Genomic DNA, 23,308 nt, shown 5'->3' on the forward strand with positions numbered 1-23,308 from the left:
GAATTACGACGGAACCTTGTTAAACTGATAAAGAATTACTTTGAATCAGAGAGTGGAATCATTCCAAAGAACAAATATCTAAAATACACATCTGTAACGGCATATTTATGTAAAATATAAATATAAATGTTTTTACTTTAATAACTTTAATAAATAAAATAATATTAACATTTTTATTACTAAATATCAGTATATTTATATTAAACTGACAATGCACGTTCATTTGTATTTTTTCAGTAAAGTACAAATTTTGTTCTGGCCTTGGGAAGGCATAGGGGTTTTGCACCCAACTTGTGTTAATTTCTGCTCGTTTTGAGTATGACTCGGTTAATTATTGTAATTTCTGTTCGTTTTGACTTTCGTTAATTTATCGAAGCTGATTTGTGCTAGTTTCACGCTTGGTAAACTATTTGATTTTATTTTTGCTCATTTTTTGTTTAACTGAGTTCTTTACTTTCCTTTGAAAAACCTGTTTTGTGGAAAAAGTTTTTTAAATTAATTTCTGTTCGTTCTATATTTGCATAGTCTTTTAAGGGAGGAAGAAAGTAAAGCTTTAAATATTTTTGTTTTTAAGACTTTATAGTTTGGCCTGCTATCTGTATGCTGGAGAAAATTTTCAGCATTTTTTAACAACATCCACCCTTTTAAAATCTGGACACAAATAGTACTGTTTAAGTTAGTTTCATAACTCCTCTAGTAGACCTGAAATGAAAAACTTGATACCATTTGCAAAGAGATCTATTTAATTTCTTTGACATATTGGATACACTTACGCTATTATGATTTGGTTAAATTTTAAGAGCAGAAATGGGAGGGGTGGCGTGGGAGGAAGGGCGTGGGAGGGTGGGAGTGGAAGGGGGATTAGTTGCCCTCAATTCACACTCGACTATTAAAAAGGGCATCAGCCCTTTCTATTTTCAATCGAATGAGCCCTTTTCGAAGTTCCCACGACAACTCCTTCGATACGAAGTGCCCTGGTCTAAACAACAACAACAAACAAAAAATAACACATTATACCCACTTTGATCTGCACTATAAAAATGTCAAGCCTTCCAATCACTTTCGACTATTAAAAAGGGCACAAGGCCTTTCGATTTCCAATCGAATGAGCCCTTTTGGAGACGACAGCGCTTTCTTTAAACACCTTATATGCCCCCAGGGCATAAATTACGAACCTTACCCTAAGGTCTTTTAGGGTGGTTTCTGAAGTTTTCGCTTTCCGAAGTTTCTACGACAACTTCTTCGATACGAAGTGCCCTGCTCTAAAGGAAAAAATTAATAGATAATACATTGTGTCAACATGTGCCATTGTGCCTAATTTCCAAAACTTTCAACTACGTTGAATAAAATGGCTATCTAAAAATTTTGATTGGATGTGTTTGGGCAAAAGGTGGGCGTGAGAGGGGGGTTAGTTGCCCTCAAATCACTTTCGACTATTAAAAAGGGTACTATCCCTTTGAATTTCAAATCAAATGAACGCTTTTCCAAGTTTCTACGACAAAGATTTCAATAAAAACCTTATATGCCCCCAGTGCATAACTTATAATCTTTGCCCTGAGGTTTTTGGGGGAGTTTTCTCCTCAAAAATATATTTTATAACCGGAATATCAACTACGCTGAACAAAATGGCTATCTCATATTTTTATTGGATGTGTTTGGGGGAATGATGGACGTAGGGGGGGGGCGAGTTGCTCTCCAATCACTTTCGACTATTAAAAACGGCAATAGCCCTTTGAATTTCCAATCAAAAGAGCTTTTCTGAAGCTTCTACGACAACGCTTTCTCTAATAACCTTATATTCCTCCTGGGAATAACTTAAAACCCTTGCCTTGAATGCTGTGGGGAGTGTCCTCCCCGAAAAAATATTTTCTATCTGGAAGTCAACTCCGCTGAACAAAACGGCTATCTCAAAATTTTTATTGGATGTGTTTGGGGTAATGATGGGCTTAGGAGAGGGGCTATTTGCCCTCTAATCACTTTCGACTATTAAAAAGGGTACTAGCCCTTCGAATTTCCAATCGAATGAGCCTGTTTTTAAGTTTCTACTACAACGGCTTCTATAAAAACCTTATATGCCCCCAGGGCATAACTTAAAACCTTTGCCCTGGGCGTTGTGGGGGAGTGCCCTCCTCAAAAATATATTTTCTATCTTGAAATCAACTACGCTGAACAAAATGGCTATTTCAAAATTTTGATTGGATTTGTTTGGGGGAATGATGGGCGTGGGGGGGGGGGGGATAGATGACCTTCAATCACTTTCGACTATTAAAGAGGGCACTAGAACTCTCAATTTCCAATCGAATGAGCCATTTTTGAAGTTTCTACGACGATCCCTTCCATATGAAGTGCCCTGCTCTAAAGGAAAAATTTAATACATAGTACATCGTTCTTATATGCCCTCAGGGCGTAACTTAAAACCCTTGCCCCGAGGGTTGTGGGGGAGTTTCCTCCTCAAAAATATATTTTCTATCTGGAAATCAACTACGCTGAACAAAATAGCTATCTCAAAATTTGGATTGGATGTGTTTTGGGAATTAATGGGCTTGGGGGGGTCTAGTTGCCCTCCAATCACTTTTGACTATTGAAAAGGGTACAAGTCAATCCAATTTCCAATTGAATGAGCATTTTTCGAAGTTTGTACGACAACTCCTTCGATACGAAGTGCCCGGATGAAGAAAAAAAAACACACACATTGTGCCCACATCGTTCTTTACTTAGGCAGCGCTGGCGCGCTGCATATGGTTGACTTCTGTTTTCTCAATATGATAGCTTTAACAAATGATCCCACCGGTACTCTTTACACAGGGAGGCAATATAATGCTATAGACATTACTCAATATTAATTAAAAAAAAACTTTCCGAAAAATAAGTTTTTCAAATAAAATTAAAGGCCATTTTAAACTTAAGATAAGGAGATAAAAATACCTCTTAAAATACAAACTAAAAACTACCATAAATTACTATTAAAGAATAAATGAAATCCAAAATTAACATAAATTAAATAAACAATCATATCAAAAAAAATACAACAAGTAATAAGATAAATGAATAAATAGATCTTAAAGCGAGTAATGCTTAGATTGAATATGAAAATCAATCTAAAAACGAAAAGAAATATTTTGCTATTAAAGTATAAATGAAACTTAAAACGAACAGAAATTAAATAAACAATCAATGCGAACAAACATAAAATATATATTAATGTAAATTAATAAATAAATCTTAAAACGAGTAAACTTAAATTGAATATGCAAATCAAGTTTGAATCGAATAAAAATAACTACAAACAAGAGTTTGGGTATCGTCTCACTGCAGAAGCCTAAAACCTACTGCGTCATTGGCGCTTTACTGGAATTAAATAAAAAGAAAAACAAGTTTTTTAAACTGAAAGTAAGGAGCGACATTAAAACTTAAAACGAACAGAAATTATTCTGTATATGAAAGGGGCTGTCCCCTCCTCAACGCCTCGCTCTTTAGGCTAAAGTTTTTTTTTTTTTTAAAAAATAAAGTTGTGAGACAGAGTCAAACTTTAGCGTAAAGATCGAGGCGTTGAGGAGGGGACAGCCCCTTTCATATAAGGAATAATTTCTGTTCGTTTTAAGTTTTAATGTCGCTCCTTACTTTCATTTTAAAAAACTCGTTTTTTTTTATTTAATTTCTGATCGTTTTTTAGTTAATTCAGCTTTTATTTGCATAAAAATTTTACTTTTCTTTTGCTAAATGGATGTCTTTACAAATTAACTTACGTAACTAACTTCTATATTCGTATATTTTTCTTCTGGCAAAAAATACAAAGTTGCAGATTTTTGCAGATATGAGCTTGAAACCTATGTAATAGGGTTTTCTGATACGCTGAATCTGACGGTGTGATTTTCATTAAAATTCTTTCACTTGTAGGGGATGTTTCCCCCCTCTTTAAAAAATCGAGTAAATTTTCTCAGGCTCCTAGCCTTTGATGAGTAATACTAAACTTAACCAAATTTATATATTTAGGATCAAAACTATAATCCAATTTTTTCGACACAATTATTGACATCAAAACTCCGTTTTTCAAAGTTTAGATTGCTATTGAGCCTTATCGCTTGTTTTTTTATTGGTTTTTTTTTATTTCGCCTATGTTAATACGTATATGAAGGGGTTCTCCCCTTAGTCAAAAAGACGCTCGTTACGTTAAAAGTTAAAAAAAAATTGTATTAAAAACCACATGAATAAACAATTCCTTTGAATTATAAAATATTGATATTTTTAAATAAAAAAAAAAAAAATGTAGCGTACAGCGCGTGGTTTTGACTTGGGGGACAACCCCGTTACATACGTTATAATTTCTGTTGGTTATAAGTTCTAATATTCCTTCTTACATTTCAGTTCAAAAAACTTGTTTTTTTATTTAATTTCTGATCGTTTTTTAAATAATGCTTGGAAATCCGGCGCCCCCTTCATAGAAATGTCCCTTACCCCAAAGAAACATCCTCCACGGAAATATTCTCCAGAGTAACCCCCTCCTTTAGCCCCCCCCCCTCCAGAAAAAATCCTTGCTGAAAATGGTTGTATACTTCCCAATAACCAATAAATAATGCTGGCAAGTCCGGCGCCTCCTTCATGGCAATTCCCCTTCCCCCATGAAAACTTCCTTCATGAACAGATCCTCCAACATAACCACCGACCCACCCTTACCTCCCACAACGAGAAAAAAAAACCTCCTGAAAACTTCTGTATACTTCCCAATAACCAATACTATTTGTTAACATTGGGTAAATCTTATAACTTTTAGCCCTCCCTCTGGGAACTTCGGGGGATTAAGTCACCCTAAAAGACAAAGTTATCATATTTTCAACCATGCTGTACATAATCGATGACTAAAAAATTTGATCAAGAAATTCTTGGAAAAAAATAAGCATGGGAGTGAGACTACTTAAACTCTATTTTTTTGGTCACTTAAAAATGGCACTAGAAAGTTCGATTGCCGTTCGAATGAGCCCCTCTGCGATATTCTAGAGCCAATGGGTCGACACGATCACCCCTGGGAAAAAAAAACAAACAAACAAACAAATAAAAACGCATCCGTTAAATAATTAAATAAATAATGCTGGCAAGTCCGGCGCCTCCTTCATGGCAATTCCCCTTCCCCCATGAAAACTTCCTTCATGAACAGATCCTCCAACATAACCACCGAGCCACCCTTCCCTCCCACTACCATAAAAAAAACCTCCTGAAAACTTCTGTATACTTCCAAATAACCAATACTATATGTTAACATTGGGTAAAGTTCATAACTTTCAGCCCTCCCCCCGGGGATTTCGGGGGATTACGTTAACCTAAAAGACATACTTATTATATTTTTGAACATGCTGAACAAAATGGCTATCTCAAAATTTTTATCAGATGACTTTGGGAAAAAAATAAGCGTGTGAGGGAGCCTAGTTGCCCTCCATTTTTTTGGTCACTTAAGAAGGGCACTATAACTTTTAATTTCCATTCAAATGAGCCCTCTCACGATATTCTAGGATAATTGGGTCGATACGATCACCCCTGGGAAAAAAAAAAAAAAATAAATAAACACGCACCCGTGATATTTCTTCTGGTAAAAAATGCAAAATTCCACATTTTTGTAGATGGGAGCTTGAAACCTCTACAGTAGGGTTCTCTGATACGCTGAATATGATGGTCTGATTTTCATTAAGGTTCTATAATTTTTAGGGGATCTTCCCTCCTTTTTTTTAATATCAGCCAAATTTTCTCAGGTGCGTAACTACTGATGGTTACACTCAAACTTAATAAAACTTATATATTTTAAATCAAAATTAAAATCTGATTCTTTTGATGTATCTATTTGTATCAAAATACCGTTTTCTAGAGTTTCGGTTACCATTGAGCCGGGTCGCTCCTTACTTACAGTTCGTTACCACGAACTGTTTGACCAACCAAATGACTAAAGGACAACCAATTCAGTGACAAAGTTGATTAACTGTGACCTAACTTCTGGATTTTGTCACCAGCCATCAGGTGAATTGAATTTTTTAACCCTTTATATTAATTAAATAAAAAAAAACCAGTTTTTTTATCTGAAAGTAAGGAGCGACATTAAAACTTGAAACGAACAGAAATTATTCCGTATATGACAGGGGCTGCCCCCTCCTCAACACCTCGCTCTTTGAGCTAAAGTTATTCATTGTTAAAAAAAAGGGTTGTGAGAAAGTCAAACTTTAGCGTAAAGAGCGAGACGTTGAGGAGGGGACAGCCTCTTTCATATAAAGAATAATTTCTGTTCGTTTTAAGTTTTAATGTCGCTCCTTACTTTCAGTTTAAAAAACTTTTTTTTTATTTAATTTTTGAAAGTTTTTGAATAAATGCAGGTTTTGATCTTGGCTCACCGTACATGAATAATTAAAAACACAATTTTCATATTAATTTACTTTTATTGGGTTAAAGGGCTTTCTCGAAACTTGTTTAGTTTTATTTACGAACGTTTTTATTAGTAATAAATATACGTAACTTACGAATTAACTTACGTAACAAACTTCTATATTTATATATTTTTAATACGTATATTAGGGGGTTCGCCCCCTAGTTAATATCTCGCTCTCTACGTGGAAGTTCGAATTTTGTTCTAATTCTTTAAAAATGACCGTTAAATCACAACGGCCGTTAATTAGAATAAATAGCTCTTATGGAAGTACTAAGAAATCTTTGGCTTAAGAGCGAGGTATTGACTATGGGGTGAACCCAATCATATATGTAATATTTTCTGTTCGTTTAAAGTTTTGATGTTGCTGCTGTTGCAGTTGAAAAACTTGTTTTTTATATTTAATTTCTGATCTTTTTTTAAATAATGCTGGGAAGTCCGGCGTCCCCTTCATAGAAATTTCCCTTCCCCCATAAAAACTTCCTTCATGGAAAGATCCTCCCAAATAACCCCCGAACCACCCCCCCCCCACTACCAGGAGAAATCTCCCCTGAAAACGTCTGTGTACTTCCCAATAACCAATACTATATGTTAACATTGGATAAAGTTCATAACTTTCAGCCCTCCCTCCGGGAACTTCGGGGGATTAAGTCATCCTAAAAGACATACTTATAATATTTTCGAACATGCTGAACAAAATGGCTATCTCAAAATTTTGATCAGGTGACTTTGGAAAAAAAATTAGCGTGGGAGGGGGCCTAGTTGCCTTCCATTTTTTAGTCACTTAAAAAGGGCACCAGAACTTTTAATTTACATTCTAATGAGCCCTCCCACTATATTCTAGGACCACTGGGTCGATACGATCACCCCTGGGAAAAAAAACAAAAAACAAATAAACACGCACCCGTGATCTTTCTTCTGGCAAAAAATGCAAAATTCCACATTTTTGTAGATAGGAGCTTGAAATCTCTACAGTAGGGTTCTCTGGTACGCGGAATATGATGGTGTGATTTTCATTCAGGTTCTATTACTTTTAGGGGGTCTTTCCCCCTTTTTTCGAAAATCAGCCAAATATTCTCAGGCGCGTAACTTTTGATGGGTAGGATTAAACTTGATGAAAATGATATATTTGAAATCAGCATTAAAATTAGATTCTTTTGATGTATCTATTTGTATCAAAATACCGTTTTCTAGAGTTTCGGTTACCATTGAGCCGGGTCGCTCCTTAGTTACAGTTCGTTACCACGAACTGTTTGATCAACCAAATGACTAAAGGACAACCAAAGGACTTTAAGAGAGTGTGTCCTGAGTGTAGATTAAGGGCAACAATCAATTGCCGGGTATGTAGTACATGCAACTCTTCCATTCATGAGCATTGTGCGGGGATAGAACGTTCCCAGTGGAATAAGAACTGGTTATGTTTGGATTGTTCCTCGAAACAAAACATCACCAAAAATCAAGAATATACCACCCCTAATTCTTCGAAAGCTAATGATACCCCACGACGCCGATTGTCAGAAATAAACTCTTCCTTAAAAGAAATTTTAAATGATATCAGGTCGTCCCCCCTTGCCCCGACTTGCCAAAGGGATTGTAAAGCTTTCATTGCAGCCCAAAGCGAGTGTCAGACTACTCCCCTACCAGTATTAACCAGTGTTGCCAGTTGCCAGACTGATTTTCTGCTAGAAACTATAGATGCCAGTACCCAGACGGATTTTGAATCTAATTGTGAGCCTCCTAATGATGTCTCCTGCCAGACTGAAAATTTTCCTTTGTGGCAATTGTGATTCCAGCCCCCTATGTGACCCTTCCCCCCCCTCCCTTTTAGTGCTAAAAAAACTCGAGTTAATTACCAACGAAATTTCTACTTTCATTGATCTTATTGGGAACATAATTAAGAGCACACTTAAGTCTGTGAATACAAATAAAAAAAAAAAACGCCAATTTGAAACCAACTGCAATTCAATCCACAAGCAACAACTCCCAACACATGAATATTATTGAAGCAAGCGTCAACTCAAATATGAATTTAATCGGTCACCTAGTTCCAGAGGTCAGTGACAACTTAAATGAGAACTCAATCAATATTCCAGATCCAGAGGTCAGTGACAATTAGTTTATCCGAGTACGATGAAATCCTCTGGCTAAGTATGAGACCAAAAGTTCTCCCTCGTCCATTTAATATTATTGCAATAGCCGTATTCTATTACTCCCCAAATCAAAATATCGAGTCAAAACGTAAATTCATCCAGCAATTGCAGACAAGTGCTGATTTTGTTATTTCTAAATACCCCAATGCTGGTCTTTTTTTATTGGCAATGCAAACGACATTAAAATGTATTATTTTTGCTCATCAATAAAAGTTAATCAGTTTGTAAAAATACCAACGACTCGGGGAAATACCTCTCTTGATGTTATTTTAACTAATATGTATAATTTTTACAACCCTCCCTCAGCTCTGCCTCCATTAGGTGGGAGTTATCATCGTTCGATTCTTTTATCCCCCTCCTCCAATTTTAATCATTCTTTCTCAATAACTTATGGCAGTTATAGTCCCCTTCAAAATTCTGGTCTTATTACTTTTGGTATGTGGTTGAATTCTAAAGATTGGTCCGATATTTATAGTTTAAAAAATTTTGATGAGAAAATGACTTTTGTCCACAAAAATCTAATTGACAATTATCAAATTTGCTTTCCGGACAAAAATTTTAAAAATTGCTCAAGTGACAAACCCTTTATTAACCAAACTATAAAAACATTAATTAGAACCAAATTGAAGCTTTTCAAAAATGGTAAACCAGATGAAGCCAGTAAACTAAGAAAATCAATTAAAAGAGAAATTCGCAAATTGGCACGATCGTACTACAAAAATAAGGTCGAAGTATTGTTTACTAATAAACCAAAAAACTGGTATTCTGAGGTTAAAAAGCTGTGTGGCAGGAGGCTTGAACAGCTTAACTTCAATCTACCCGAGTCCCCTGATATTACTGCCAATAATCACAATAAATTTTTCGCTTCCATTGTCCAGAGTCTTCCACCACTGTCCGACCAATTACCATCAGGAGCCCTTTCCCCTTCTTTGCCCACTGTTTCTCCGTCTGAGATAGAAAGAAGAATTCAAAAACTAAGAAAGACAAGTCTTTGTCCTTTGGATATCCCCTTTCCTCTTATTAGTGCCTTCGGTGATTTCTTTTCTAAGCCCTTGTATTTCCTGTTTAACAAGATTATCAAGTCTGGGCAAATTCCTACAATTTGGAAACAGGGTTTCATAACCCCTTCGAAAAAGAAAAATGGAAAGCTTGGTGTGAACGGCATCCGGCCTATAACTCTTACTTCTATTTTCTCGAAACTTTATGAAGTATTACTTGCAGATTGGCCGAAGGAAAAAATTCTACCTCATACTGACTCGAAGCAATTCGGGAGCCTAAAATTTCCCTCTACTTCCCTTACCTCGTTTCTCTTATTGACCACATCAAGAAAATCCTCGGAAAGCCCAGATCCGGAGTAGATTTAATTTCAATCGACCTTCAAAATGTATTTTACCTTGTTAACCACAATATTTTGATTGAGAAACTTGTCAACGAGTACAATATTGATCCCTTACTGGTGAAATTGGTTGCCCCCTTCTTAACAAATAGATCGCAAGTTGTCAAATACTAAAATCATTATTCAAATCCTCTCCCTGTCCACAACGGCATACCCCAAGGTACTCTCCTAGGTCCCCTCCTTTATTCAGTAATGATCAACAGCCTCGCAAAGGGATTTCCTGACCGATGGAAATTTGTTGATGACTTAAAGGTTGTTGAAACTTGCTTCAGAAATTTAATAAGTGACCCTATGAATATCCTCAATAAAATTAGTGACGAGGCCTTAGACTTAGACATGAGAGTATATGCCTCTAAGTTCATGATAATGCCCATTTAGAGTTTCTTCATATTCTCACCCTGTTTTCTTAATTTTATCCCTCCTGAAATTTCTATGTCCTCATTTAAAATACTTGGCGTCACATTTCTTCAAATTTAAATTGGGATATCCACATTAAAAATATCATTCATAGAGCTAATATGTCTATCGCCCTCCTTAAGCTCCTAAATAAATTTAGCGTCCCCCCTTCCCATTCCTTACGAATTTACACGTCTTTTGTCCGCCCGCATCTAGAATATGCTTGTCCAGTTTGGCACCCTGGCATCTCTCGCGGAGAATCGGAAAAAATCGAATCAATTCAAAAAAGGGCCTTGTGAATAATTTTCAAAGAAGGCAAGGTGCCATACTCTCTGCTCCTAAAAAAATCTAGTCTGAAAACACTGGAGCAAAGGAGGGTTTCGTTGTGCCTCCGTTTTGCAAAAAATGCCACAACAAACCCTCGAACGGCAAGTATTTTCCCCAAACGTAACTCCCCATCCAGAATACAGCCGCCTCGAACTGTTTCTGAGCCCATCCTTGCTTTGTCCCCCAGTTGCCGCATTATTTCAAGATACGAAAAAACTTTTGTCCTGTTCATGACAGAAAAATGAATAAAATTTCTCAGTAGTTTCTTTTTTCCCCTCTTTTTTGTTTATTAGCCCAGTACTGCCCAGGTTCTTGCACTATTTTGCTTGCCCCCCCCCCCTTTCTTGACCAGTTTTTATTGTTTTTAACTCTTTTATTGATTTATTGCAGTTGAACTATTGGCATTTTCTTACTGTCCCTTGAAAATTAAATGCATTGATGTCTAGCTATCAGTTTAGTTCGACCACTTTCTACCAGTTTTTAATGTCCATATGTCTAACTCTAAGTGTAGTTTGACAATTTTTTATCTTTTTAATTTTTAATTGACTTTTTACAGTTTAATTATCGACTTTTAAATGATTGTTCATTATGGTTTTCTCTATTTCGTTGTTGTTCTTTGCATTTTTAGTGTAACCATTTATATTGTCGACTCCAAAGTCCGAATTCAGCCCTTTGTGGGCTTGTGATAGCGATTTTTTTGAAATAAAAATCTCATAAATATCTCATGAATTCCTTTTTTTTTTTTGTGTTTTTTTGTTTTTTTTTTGTTTTTGGTTTTTGCTCCCCTATGGTTCAAATACATCAACAAAAACAAAAATTACGTTACCATTTCATAGTTGAGACTCAGCCCTATTCATCAACCGAATTACATTTTTGAATGGTTTTTTAGATTAAAAATACGTTGAATATGAATAGAAAATTGGTGAAAATCGCAATATTCTTGTTTTTTAAGGAAGTTTAGATCCTTCTCCAATGAAAGTTTTAAGTAGTATCATATTATGGCTTGGTGAATAGAAATCTGAGATGATATAAGTACCCATTTGGTGCAAGTTATAGCTGTAGCCTTGTGGCAAAATTGTTTTTTTTTTTTTTTCAGAGGGAACATATGCCCCAATACACTGTTTGGTGCAGTTTACAGCTGTAGCCTTGTGACAAAATAGCTTAGTTCAACTGGAACTTATGCACTAATATTCCGTTTTGTACAAGTTTCAACTGTAGCCTTGTCGCAAAATCAGAGGGAATATACACCTTAATATTCCGTGTGGTGCAAATTACAGCTGTAGCCTTGTCGGAAAATCAGAGGGAACATACACCTTAATATTCCGTGTGGTGCAAATTACAGCTGTAGCCTTGTCGGAAAATCAGAGGGAACATACACCTTAATATTTCGTGTGGTGCAAATTACACTTGTCGCCTTGTCGCAAAATCAGAGGGAACATGCACCTTAATATACCACCTGGTGCAAGTTACAGCTGTAGCCTTGTCGCAAAATCGCTTATTTCAGCGGGAACAAATGCTTTAATATACCGTTTGGTGCAAGTTACAGCTGTAGCCTTGTCACGAAATGGCGTGTTTCAGAGGAAACATATACCTTAATATACTATTTGGCGCAAGTTACAGCTGTAGCCTTGTGACAAAATCGCTTATTTCAGCGGGTATATATACTTTAATATACCGTTTGGTGCAAGTTACAGCTGTAGCCTTGTCACAAATTCGCTTGTTTCAGAGGAAGCATATACCTTAATATACTGTTTGGTGCAAGTTACAGCTGTAGCCTTATGGCAAAATCGCTTATTTCAACTGGAACTTATACACTAATATTCCGTTTTGTTCAAGTTTCAACTGTAGCCTTGTCGCAAAATAAGAGGGAACATACACCTTAATATTCCGTGTGGTGCAAATTACAGCTGTAGCCTTGTCGGAAAATCAGAGGGAACATACACCTTAATATTTCGTGTGGTGCAAATTACACTTGTCGCCTTGTCGCAAAATCAGAGGGAACATGCACCTTAATATACCACCTGGTGCAAGTTACAGCTGTAGCCTTGTCGCAAAATCGCTTATTTCAGCGAGAACAAATACTTTAGTATACCGTTTGGTGCAAGTTACAGCTGTAGTCTTGTCACAAATTCGCTTGTTTCAGAGGAAACATATACCTTAATATACTATTTGGTGCAAGTTACAGCTGTAGCCTTGTCGCAAAATCGCTAATTTCAGCAGGAACAAATACTTTAATATACCGTTTGGTGCAAGTTACAGCTGTAGCCTTGTCACGAAATCGCGTGTTTCAGAGGGAACATATACCTTAATATACTATTTGGCGCAAGTTACAGCTGTAGCCTTGTGACAAAATCGCTTATTTGAGCGGGTATATATACTTTAATATACCGTTTGGTGCAAGTTACAGCTGTAGCCTTGTCACAAATTCGCTTGTTTCAGAGGAAGCATATACCTTAATATACTGTTTGGTGCAAGTTACAGCTGTAGCCTTATGACAAAATCGCTTATTTCAACTGGAACTTATACACTAATATTCCGTTTTGTTCAAGTTTCAACTGTAGCCTTGTCGCAAAATAAGAGGGAACATACACCTTAATATTCCGTGTGGTGCAAATTACAGCTGTAGCCTTGTCGGAAAATCAGAGGGAACATACACCTTAATATTTCGTGTGGTGCAAATTACAGCTGTCGCCTTGTCGCAAAATCAGGGGCAACATGCATCTTAATATACCACCTGGTGCAAGTTACAGCTGTAGCCTTGTCGCAAAATCGCTTATTTCAGCGAGAACAAATACTTTAGTATACCGTTTGGTGCAAGTTACAGCTGTAGTCTTGTCACAAATTCGCTTGTTTCAGAGGAAACATATACCTTAATATACTATTTGGTGCAAGTTACAGCTGTAGCCTTCTGAAAAATTTGCTTATTTCAGCAGGAACAAATACTTTAATATACCGTTTGGTGCAAGTTACAGCTGTAGCCTTGTCACACAATCGCTTGTTTCAGAGGGAACATATACCTCAATATACTGTTTGGTGCAAGTTACAGCTGCAGCTTTGTGATAAAATCGCTTATTTCAGCCGGAAAATATACCTAAATATTCTGTTTGGTACAAGTTACAACTGTAGCCTTGTCTCAAAATCAGAGGGAACATACACCTTAATATTCCGTGTTGGGCAAATTATAGCTGTAGCCTTGTCGTAAAAACAGAGGGAACTTGCACCTTAATATACCGTTTGGTCCAAGTTACAGCTGTAGCCTTGTGTCAAAATGGCTTAAATCAACTGGAACATATATCTTAATATTCCGTTTGGTACAAGTTACAACTGTAGCTGTGTTGCAAAATCAGTGGGAACATGCAGCTTAATATTCCTTGTGGTGCAAATTACAGCTGTAGACTTGTCGCAAAATCAGAGGGAACCTACCCCTTAATATACCATTTGGTGTAAGTTACAGCTGTAGCCTTGTCGTAAAATCGCTTGTTTCAGAGGGAACATATACCTTAACATACTCTTTGATGGCAGTTACAGCTTTAGCTCTTTCGCAAAATTGCTTATTCCAGAGGAAGGATATGCTTTAAAATATGGGTAGAAGCTTTGGCTAGTTCCAGGAGTGCTTGTGGGTTTGACTCGCACCAGCAGCGAGTTTCTAAAGCAGATTTTCTTTTATCTGTTTTCTTTAGGCTCTGGTGCTCTCATTGAGTTTCGACTCTGGGACAGGGGAACTAGAAATGAAGATAGACTCGTGCAGCTCTTCACTAGCTGTATACAGCATGCCCTTTGGGACCTGTTCATGGAGAACAAAATGCTTGTCCACCCTTTGTGCAATCAGTCAGAGAACCAGTTCCCTGTCGTTGCTGTGTCAGAGCCAGAAACTCCTGTTCAAGGCAAGTTGAACTATATTTTTTAATTATTTGGTGGTGGTTTATCCATTTTTAGTTTTAATTTGGTATAAAACTGAGAAGCATGTATCGTTGGTCCTTAAACAAATTCTACTCTATAGAAAATTGACGATCTATTTATATTATTTGTTTTTCTCTCTCCCTGTACTTACATATCATAAATATTGTAAGATAAATTGATTTAACCCTGTTGTTGCTGCATCAGAGCTAGAAACCCTTGTTTAAGGCAGCTTAAAATAGGGAACTTAACCCTTTGTTTACATTGCATATTATTCGTTTTCTTCTTAAAGAGCTGAAGGATTATAAATTTAGTCTATTTATCTTTCTTGTTGCTAGATTCTCCCTGTCCTTGCTGTTACCAGAGTCAAAAACTTCTGTTTAAAACAAATTGAACCAAATTTTTAACCGATTTGTGGCTGGCATTGTTTTTGTAAGACCGAAGATTTTTTTTTTTTTTTTTTTTTTTTTTTATCCGAAAGATTGTTTTCCACATTTTGTCTGGACTTGCTGTGCTTACAGGACTTCATTCTGAATTTTGCTGACCGAAGGGCAAGAGCATTTGGTCAAGGATAAATACGTATTTTCTGGTTGAAACCATGATAGTTGTAATATGAAATTTAAAACATTAATAAATTAAACGCAGTTGATGTTTAGGGTAATTTACTGAGCGATTGATGATGCATAGGGCTTCGACAACTGTCGACGTTTCAGTTTCCAGGTCCTTTTTACAGGAAGAGATAGTAAGTCTCTCGCACGATCTTGTGGCAGCTGGGATCAAACCGTGGGCCCCGTCTTGCCAAGCAGAGATCAATCTATTGCGCTACCACAGGATACATTAGGTCAAAAATTTGAAAATAGTTTTATCATTCACCGCCATTGTTAAAACAGCCTAATTTTTTCTCTCTTTTTTTCAATACCTTGTCAGAGCATAGAAGAACGGCGCTATGGTGGACCTATGATAAGTTTAACGACGCGAGGCGTAGAAAACGGTGGCCCTCTTTTCAGATGAATGTACTAAAAGTGAAGAATAAAACTTAGGAAACGGCAAATGAGAACCCACATCCTTTTTTCTTTTCTTTTTTTCTCTTTTTTTTCCGTCAAAAACTTTGTTTTATAGCAGGCAAAGAAGCGGTTTTATAAAGTAATAGCTTGTTTTTTTCCATTTTTTTATTTACCGTACTTGTAGGACTACAATACGACTTTGCTGATCCAAGAGCAAGATCTGTCTCGTTTGGTGGCCCGATGACGTATGTATCCCATGCGGCTGAGCAAAGTGGTAGCCAAGGTAAAGTACTTCTTTTTAAAACTTTTCAAAAAATTTCGTTCATATATTCAACTCACCCTTCCGAAAAATTTCTAATTTTCACAACTTTGTGGATGTATCCCCCTCCTTCCCTTTTCAGTCTGTGTTTGAATTTCTTTTTCATAAAACTAGCCGAATCAACAATAGAGACCTATTAGAATTAGTTTCAAAATTTTGTTGATGCACCCCTTTCCTTTCCTTATCAGTCTATGTTTGAGGGTTAGAATTTCTTTTATCATGTAATTAGCCGAATAAATAATAGCGATCTACCAGAATTGGTTTCATTCCAGTGAGCGCTGCGGTTAATGTCGTCTCAGAACTCAGCCTTATTATTTTGATAAGTTAATTATCTTAGTCAAACGTTTAGTATAAAAATATAATAATAAAAAAGCGTATTACAAGTTTGCTTAACTAAAAAGTTTAATAAATTTCTATATTTTGCTTTAAGTAGCATGTATTCCGGACTTAAAGTATGTATTGCAATGATCATTTTTAGTTTAAACTGGGTGGCGTAGCCTATATGATATTCTTTGTTATATTTTCTTCTATGTTAAATGTTTATGTTAAGCAAAACTAGGATCATATTATATACTCTGTTACCAAATTACGTTCATTCCGATATAACGCTGTATTACACTATTACTTAGAAGAAGAGAAAGAATAAACTATTTTGTCGCTTCAAATTGAAAATTGGAACTTGTAATGCTACGACGTTGAAAAATGACCATCGTATCGACATTTTGACTGACGAATTCAGATGATTCAAACTGGATTTACTAGGAGTTTCAGAAACTCATATCCCAGGGGTAGGAAGCAGGAAGGATGGGGAAAATAGACAGGGAGTAGGGCTCTCGATGAATAAGGAAGCTGCTAAGTCTTGTTTAGGCTGGGAAGGTATTGATAATAGAATACTAATCGATCATTTTATGACTAAAAAGTTCAGGGTATCAGTTATAGTAGTATATGCCCCTGTAGAAGCGTCTGACGGAGATAGTAGTGACTCAGATGAATTTTGAGTGACTCAGATGAATATTTTAAGAATTTGCTAAACCGAGATAGAGTTGCAGGAAAAGATATAGAGGAGAATGAAAAAGTTTGTGATAGCTTGGATGTGAAGGAAGATTTTTTGTGAAGCAGAATTAGCGGCAGCACTAAAAGAACTAAAAAATAATAAGGCTTCAGGTGCTAACAGGGCGGTAAATGAGTTTCTTAAATATTGTGGCTCTGAGGTTTGAAATAAGTCGCTGAAGATTATTATCATGATTTTTGAAAAAAGGGAAATATCTAACGATTTTAGGAAAATCTTAATTAAACTACTTTATAAGAAAGGTGATGAAAGTAAGTGTGGTAATTATCGGGGCATTAGTCTTGTCTCTGTAGGTAGCAAATTACTTAGTAATATGATACTTTTTAGACTGAGAAATGCCGTACACAAAGTTTTAAGAGAAGAACAGTGCGGTTTTAGAAAAGATAGAGGATATATCGACCAAATTCTCACTCTTAGGCTAATAATTGAGAAGTGCCTGAGTTTTCAAACCCCTTTGATCCTCAGTTTTATAGATTATGAGCAAGCGTTCTATTCTGTTGATAGAAGAGCTTTAGTAAATGTTTTAACCTTGTATGGTACACCAGACAAATATATTAAAGTGATTAGTGCTATGTACGAGAATTAACTTAAAAAAAACTAGTTTCTTTAACTGAAAGTATGGAGCGACATTAAAACCTAAAACGGACAGAAATTATTCCGTATATGAAAGGGGCTGTCCCCTCCTCTACGCCGCGCTCTTTATGCTAAAGTTCTTTATTGTTTTAAAAAATAGAGCTGCGAGAAATAGTCAAACTTTAGCGTAAAGAGCGAGGCGTTGAGGAGGGGACAACCCCTTTCATATACGGAATAATTTCTGTTCTTTTTAAGTTTTAATGTCGCTCCTTGCTTTCAGTTAAAACAAACTTGTTTTTTTATTTAATTTCTGAATGTTTTTGAATTAATGCAGGTTTTGATTTTGGCTCATCGTACACGAATAATTGAAACAAAAATTGCATATTAATTTTACTTTTATGTCAGTAAATGGCTTTCTCGGAAGTTGTTTAATTTCATTTACGAACGTTTTTATTAGTAATAAATATACGTAACTTACGAATTAACTTACATAACAAACTTCTGTATTCATATATTTTTAATACGTATATTAGGGGGTTCGCCTCCTTGTCAATACCTCGCTCTTTACGCCAAAGTTCGAATTTTGTTCCATGTCTGCAAAAATGACACCTTAATCACAAAGGCCGTTAATTAGAATAAATAGCTCTTATGAAAGTACTAAAAAATCTTTGAGTTAAAGAGCGAGGTATTGACTAGGGGGGCGAACCCAATCATATACGTACGAGCGTAATAATTTCTGCTCGTTTTAGAGTTTTAATATTGCTCCTTGCTTTCAATTGAATTTTTTTTTTTTTACTTAATTTCTTATCGTTTTTTAAATAATGCTGGGAAATCCAGCGCCCTCTTCGTAGCAATGTCCTTTCTCCCATTAAAAATTCTTCCATGGAAAGATCTTTCCAAATAACCCCGACCCCCCCCCCACTACCAGAAAAAATCCCCCTGAAAACGTCTATATACTTCCCAATAACCAATACTATATGTAAACATTGGGTAAAGTTCATAACTTTCAGCCCTCCCATCGGGGACTTTGGGGGATTAAGTTATCCGAAAAGACATAGTTATTATATTTTTGACCATGCTGAACAAAATGGCTATCTCAAAATTTTGATCGGGCGATTTTGGAAAAAAATGAGTTTGGGAGGGGGCCTATTTGCCCTCCATTTTTTTGGTCACTTAAAAATGGCACTAAAACTTTTAATTTCCGTTCGAATGAGCCCTCCCACGATATTCTAGGAACCTTGGGTCCTAGAATACGATCACCCCTGGAAAAAAAAACACATCCGTGATCTTTCTTCTGGCAAAAAATACAAAATTCCACATTTTTGCACGTAGGAGCTTGAAACCTCTACAGTAGGGTTCTCAGATACTCTGAATCTAATGGTGTGATTTTCATTAAGGTTCTACCGCTTTTAGGGGGTCTTTCCCCCTATTTTTAGAAAATCATGCAATTTTTTCCAGGCATGTTGCTTTTGAAGGGTCGGACTAAACTTTATGAAACTTATATATTTGAAGTCAGCATTAAAATCTGATTCTTTTGATGTATCTATTGGTATTGGTATCAAAATTCCGTTATTTTAGAGTTTCGGTTACTATTGAGCCGGGTCGTTCCTTACTTACAGTTCGTTACCAGGAACTGTCTGATAGCGCGAAGAGGAGAACTAATAAATTTATTCCATAATTTTTTATTTTAAGCTTAGATTATGGATGAATTGCTCTTTTTTCGTCTTTTTTATGTAATATATAATCCTTATTTTCTCCTTCTTCCTATTTGTTGTCTATTCTTTTTCTGCACTGTCTTTTCTTTTCTAGCGAATGTAAAATCAAGACATGCTAGTGGACTCACTGATCCAGCCACAGTTGGAGCCCAGTCTCAGGTTTGGCGGGCTATTTAATTTTTTTCTTTTTATTAAATCGAAAGAAAGTATTATTTGCATAATGAAAAAAAAAATATGTGACCTTATCTATACTATAAGGTGTTCTGCTTGTCTGTTCCTTTGTTCTGTGTCCTAGATGAATCGATCGACTGGGCTGAAATTTGGCCTGTGTGACCCTTGCTTGCCAAAGAATATCAAGAAGGTGATGGTGGGTTTATTTGAGAGAAGGGTTTTGAGAAATATTATATTTGAATAATAATTTATATGAGGTTTATTTACTTAGTTCTTGTTGCCTAGTAGAGTAGTCATGTCATTTTTAAATACATAAGTGCTTCAATTTTGCTGTTATTTCTGTGATCTCTGTGACTTTTATTCTGATCCTAAAAAATAATTTATGAATTTATCTCTAATTTTCTGTTTACAATCTTCATGCTTTACAATTTAGTTTACAATTTAGTGATCATGCTTTCTTGGTTAAAATCCTGTAATCTTTCCTGTAATCCTGTAATCCTGTAATCCTGTAATCTTCTTATAATTATTAAGGCATAAAGGACAGTGTAAATGAAAAAAATATTTTGAATTGGTTAAGCGGGACCTTGCACAGCCATGTATACCATAAAAAAGTTATGTAAAATCAGAAATTCAGTTTTAATGAAGAAAGGTTCATTTGCAGTTATGCAGCGTTTGATAGTAACTATAGGTTCACACAGATGTTCACACAGGAGCGAAATTCGCCCGTCGCCGCAATTTAGTTGCCAACTTTGGCAATTTTAGTTGCTTCGTCAAGCAACTACCCAGAGTTGAAAAAATCCAACTTTTGTGGGGCAACTGAGCGATTTTTCGAGCAATTTTTTCAAAACAACAGCAACGATGGGAGAAACAAATGAAAACGATCAAACTGAGAAGTTAATGATGGCTGTCAAGTTTAATAAAATTATTTATGAAAAGAAGGAAAAGGGACATAAAAATGCAGTTTTGGTCCTGAAAGCATGGGAGCAGGTGTCTAGAGCGACAGGATTACCAGGTGAGAACCATTAGCCTATGTCAGTGTGGTTCCACCTTTTTATGTTACTGCAGCTGCAAGAAAGGCATGTAATATGGCACAGTAAAGTTGCAGAGACCCTTGATAAAATTTCTTTTTTCCTACTGTTTATTATTCAGTCTATTGGGCTAAAGGTGCATAGGCCTAGGTGCTTCTGAGTAGAAGCAGGATATTAACAACTTATTTCTTACTGTACATCCTGTTCTATTGGGCAGTATCTCTGCACTTTCACCATAGGGGTTCCTTCTATTTTGTTGATTTAGACAACCATAACCTAGCCTATTTCTCTTCTTCTTTCGCCTCACAGCAAGGGAAAGAAGTAAAACATCATTCTGATCCATTTCAACCACGCTCTTTTAATTTTGAATATTTTGCGGGTAAAAGTTGGACGACGTAAAAATCCTGTGTGAACATAACGGCGACTAAAATTGCTCATCGATGCAATTGACGAATATTGCCTATCGCAGCAACTGTTTCTGTGTGAACCTAGAGTAACAGGTGCCAAATTAGGAAGAAAAGAAGCGTGGGAAAAATATCAGCAAAGTAAGCCAAAAATATATGGTATCAAATAGCTTAATAAGGTAAAGCTTGCCTTTGAATGTCTAGTTGTCTTAGGGACTCAAGATATTCTTATTGTTTGCATTTTTACGGAGGAAAAGTGTTTTAAAATTTAACTAATTAGTTTTGCCTATTTGTTTTCATGGTTCAACGGAGCAACACTGACGAAAAAGTGATACTGCCCTTAAAACTTCATAATTTTGAAAAAAAAAGAAAAATCAAAGAAAATTGTGATTCTCTGGTATGAATAGACCTACTGTAGGTCCAAGAGGGCAAAAAGATAGTTATCCTTGTTGCTTTAAGTACTGACTTATTTAAGGCTTTTAAATAACCTGTTTCAAATTGTAAAAAACCTAACTCCTCCCTGTTCTAAACTTGGAATGACCTTTCTTCCAAATATCTGTCTATCACTTTTTGCCAACTTAGGGGTATATTCAAAGAAGAAAAAATTCTCTGAAAACGTATAAATCACAGTTTCTGATTGAAACTTCGAGATTGAAGAATTCAGTCTTCTTGAAAACTTCAAAAAAAAAAAATAAGAAGGCCCTGGATATATTAGAAGAATGAACTTTTGAAAATGTCCAATCTATATTCCTCCCTTTTGAGAATTATCTAGAACCCCCTCTGGAATCTGTTGGTGTTTGCTTCTGTTTTTCTTATGTAGATGTTATTCTTTAACACATTCTTAAAATATCGAAGCTCTAATTCTGTAACGCTCGAGCGTATTTTGTGTTATTAGTGTGTCCTTTTTAATTCTAGATACAAATTGAGGCATTATTGATTTAAATATACCTTGTGTTAAATTAATCAAATATAATGGATATAGGTACGATTCCGTGTTTTCTCACATTCAGTACCAGATTTGAAGCAAAAGACACCTAGGCGCCTTTTCAAGACCTCATCGGCTGAGAGCTCCTCAAAGAGTACAGCTAATCTACTGAGAAATAAGGTTTATTAGCGTTTCTTATTTTGCACGGGCTCTGCTTTCTCTTCACTTGGTGCTCTTGCTAAAATAGGCATTTCTGTGCTCGAGGTATATGTGGAACTCGCTATTAATTTATTTTCTTTTTTTTGTGATTTTTTTTTATCCTGGATTTAAGTGACCTTACCGGCTGCTGTAATCACCATACGACACTTAGCAGGTTTGGTCGTGTCTTCACTGTTAAAATCTGAGCAAATAATTAAACATCTTTCTGTATTACTGCAGTCATATACGCGTGATAGGATCCTACGGTATTCACGGCCTTAGATTATTTTTCTCCATTGTTTTTCCCTTATTATTTCTTAATTTTCTATGATTATAATTATTATTATAATTAAGGGAATTGCCATTATTATTTCCCACGGAAATAATAATTTATGATGAATTCCTTCATACGGAAACAATAAATTCATATAATATGCACGTACTGCTAAACATTTTCTTCTTAAATATTTTTCTTTACTTCGCCTTTTCTTTTTTTTTTGTAGGGGGGGGGGCTTAGCATTGTTAAATAACAGCCACAAATAATGACACAAATATGTATTTGAAGTACCTTGAAGCTTTCATATACTTTTGAAAAAATAGAAGTCAGAGAGATAGGACGAATGCCATCAAGGCCAGGACCAAATTGTCAATTTTTCGCGCACAATTAAGATTGGGGAAATGCCGCGTTTACTTATATTTACAATAATTCTTGTAACACCATTCTCTTTTACAATTAAGCAGAATTGTACTGTTTTTGCATAAAGAATTTGAAAATTAAGCCTGTATAATTATTGAGGTGTCGTAGGAAGGAGCAGATTAGAACAAAACTAGTGACAAACGAACTGTGCTCTTTTTCTAACATCAGCGGAACTGCTGGACTAGACTTATCACTAGGTTACTGGTCGATACCATCTGAATTAGTTGGTAATTCATGCAATCAGACGAAATATTCTTTTGCAATTCCTGCCTCCCGACACACAGCATCAAATTTGTGCTCGATCACGATTTGGGTCATATAATGGTGCATTAGTCTGACTTTTCTTTGCCTTTTTGATTTAAAGAAGTAATATTGTATTTCTCCCAATAACAAGTAACTCCTTCAACTCCTGTTCAAAGTTATCTGTCAAAGTTTTTGCTGTTCAAAGAAAAACAGCCCTAATGGTAACTTGTAACACCATTTTAGGATTGATATAGGGTCGTTGGTGCAAAAACACCATAAAATCACAACATAAAAATCAGGAATTAGGTACAGTTGCCATTCATGCAGGATGACATAATCTCCAATCACCAAAAATGATTCCAAGTATATGTTAGTTTAAAGAATGATACCACG

The 23,308-nt window shown here is 35.8% G+C and overlaps 1 protein-coding gene across 3 annotated transcripts in view; it reads left to right on the top strand.

The window, feature by feature from the left end:
• Positions 1 to 23,308, top strand: part of LOC148943128 (KICSTOR complex protein SZT2-like) — a 495,507-nt gene that overhangs the window by 402,380 nt on the left and 69,819 nt on the right. For 2 of the 3 annotated variants that reach the window (XM_089102275.1, XM_089102278.1), the window contains 4 exons: positions 14,353 to 14,556; positions 15,758 to 15,856; positions 19,344 to 19,408; positions 21,835 to 21,957. In XM_089102275.1, coding sequence (XP_088958401.1) covers positions 14,353 to 14,556; positions 15,758 to 15,856; positions 19,344 to 19,408; positions 21,835 to 21,957 — 491 coding nt within the window. The remainder of the gene's footprint in view (positions 1 to 14,352; positions 14,557 to 15,757; positions 15,857 to 19,343; positions 19,409 to 21,834; positions 21,958 to 23,308) is intronic. The other variant, XM_089102276.1, reaches the window with a different exon arrangement.

This window comes from Artemia sp. Qi Xiang Cuo, chromosome 16 (assembly GCF_049724085.1).
Source record: "Artemia sp. Qi Xiang Cuo chromosome 16, ASM4972408v1, whole genome shotgun sequence".
Taxonomy (NCBI): domain Eukaryota; kingdom Metazoa; phylum Arthropoda; class Branchiopoda; order Anostraca; family Artemiidae; genus Artemia; species Artemia sp. Qi Xiang Cuo.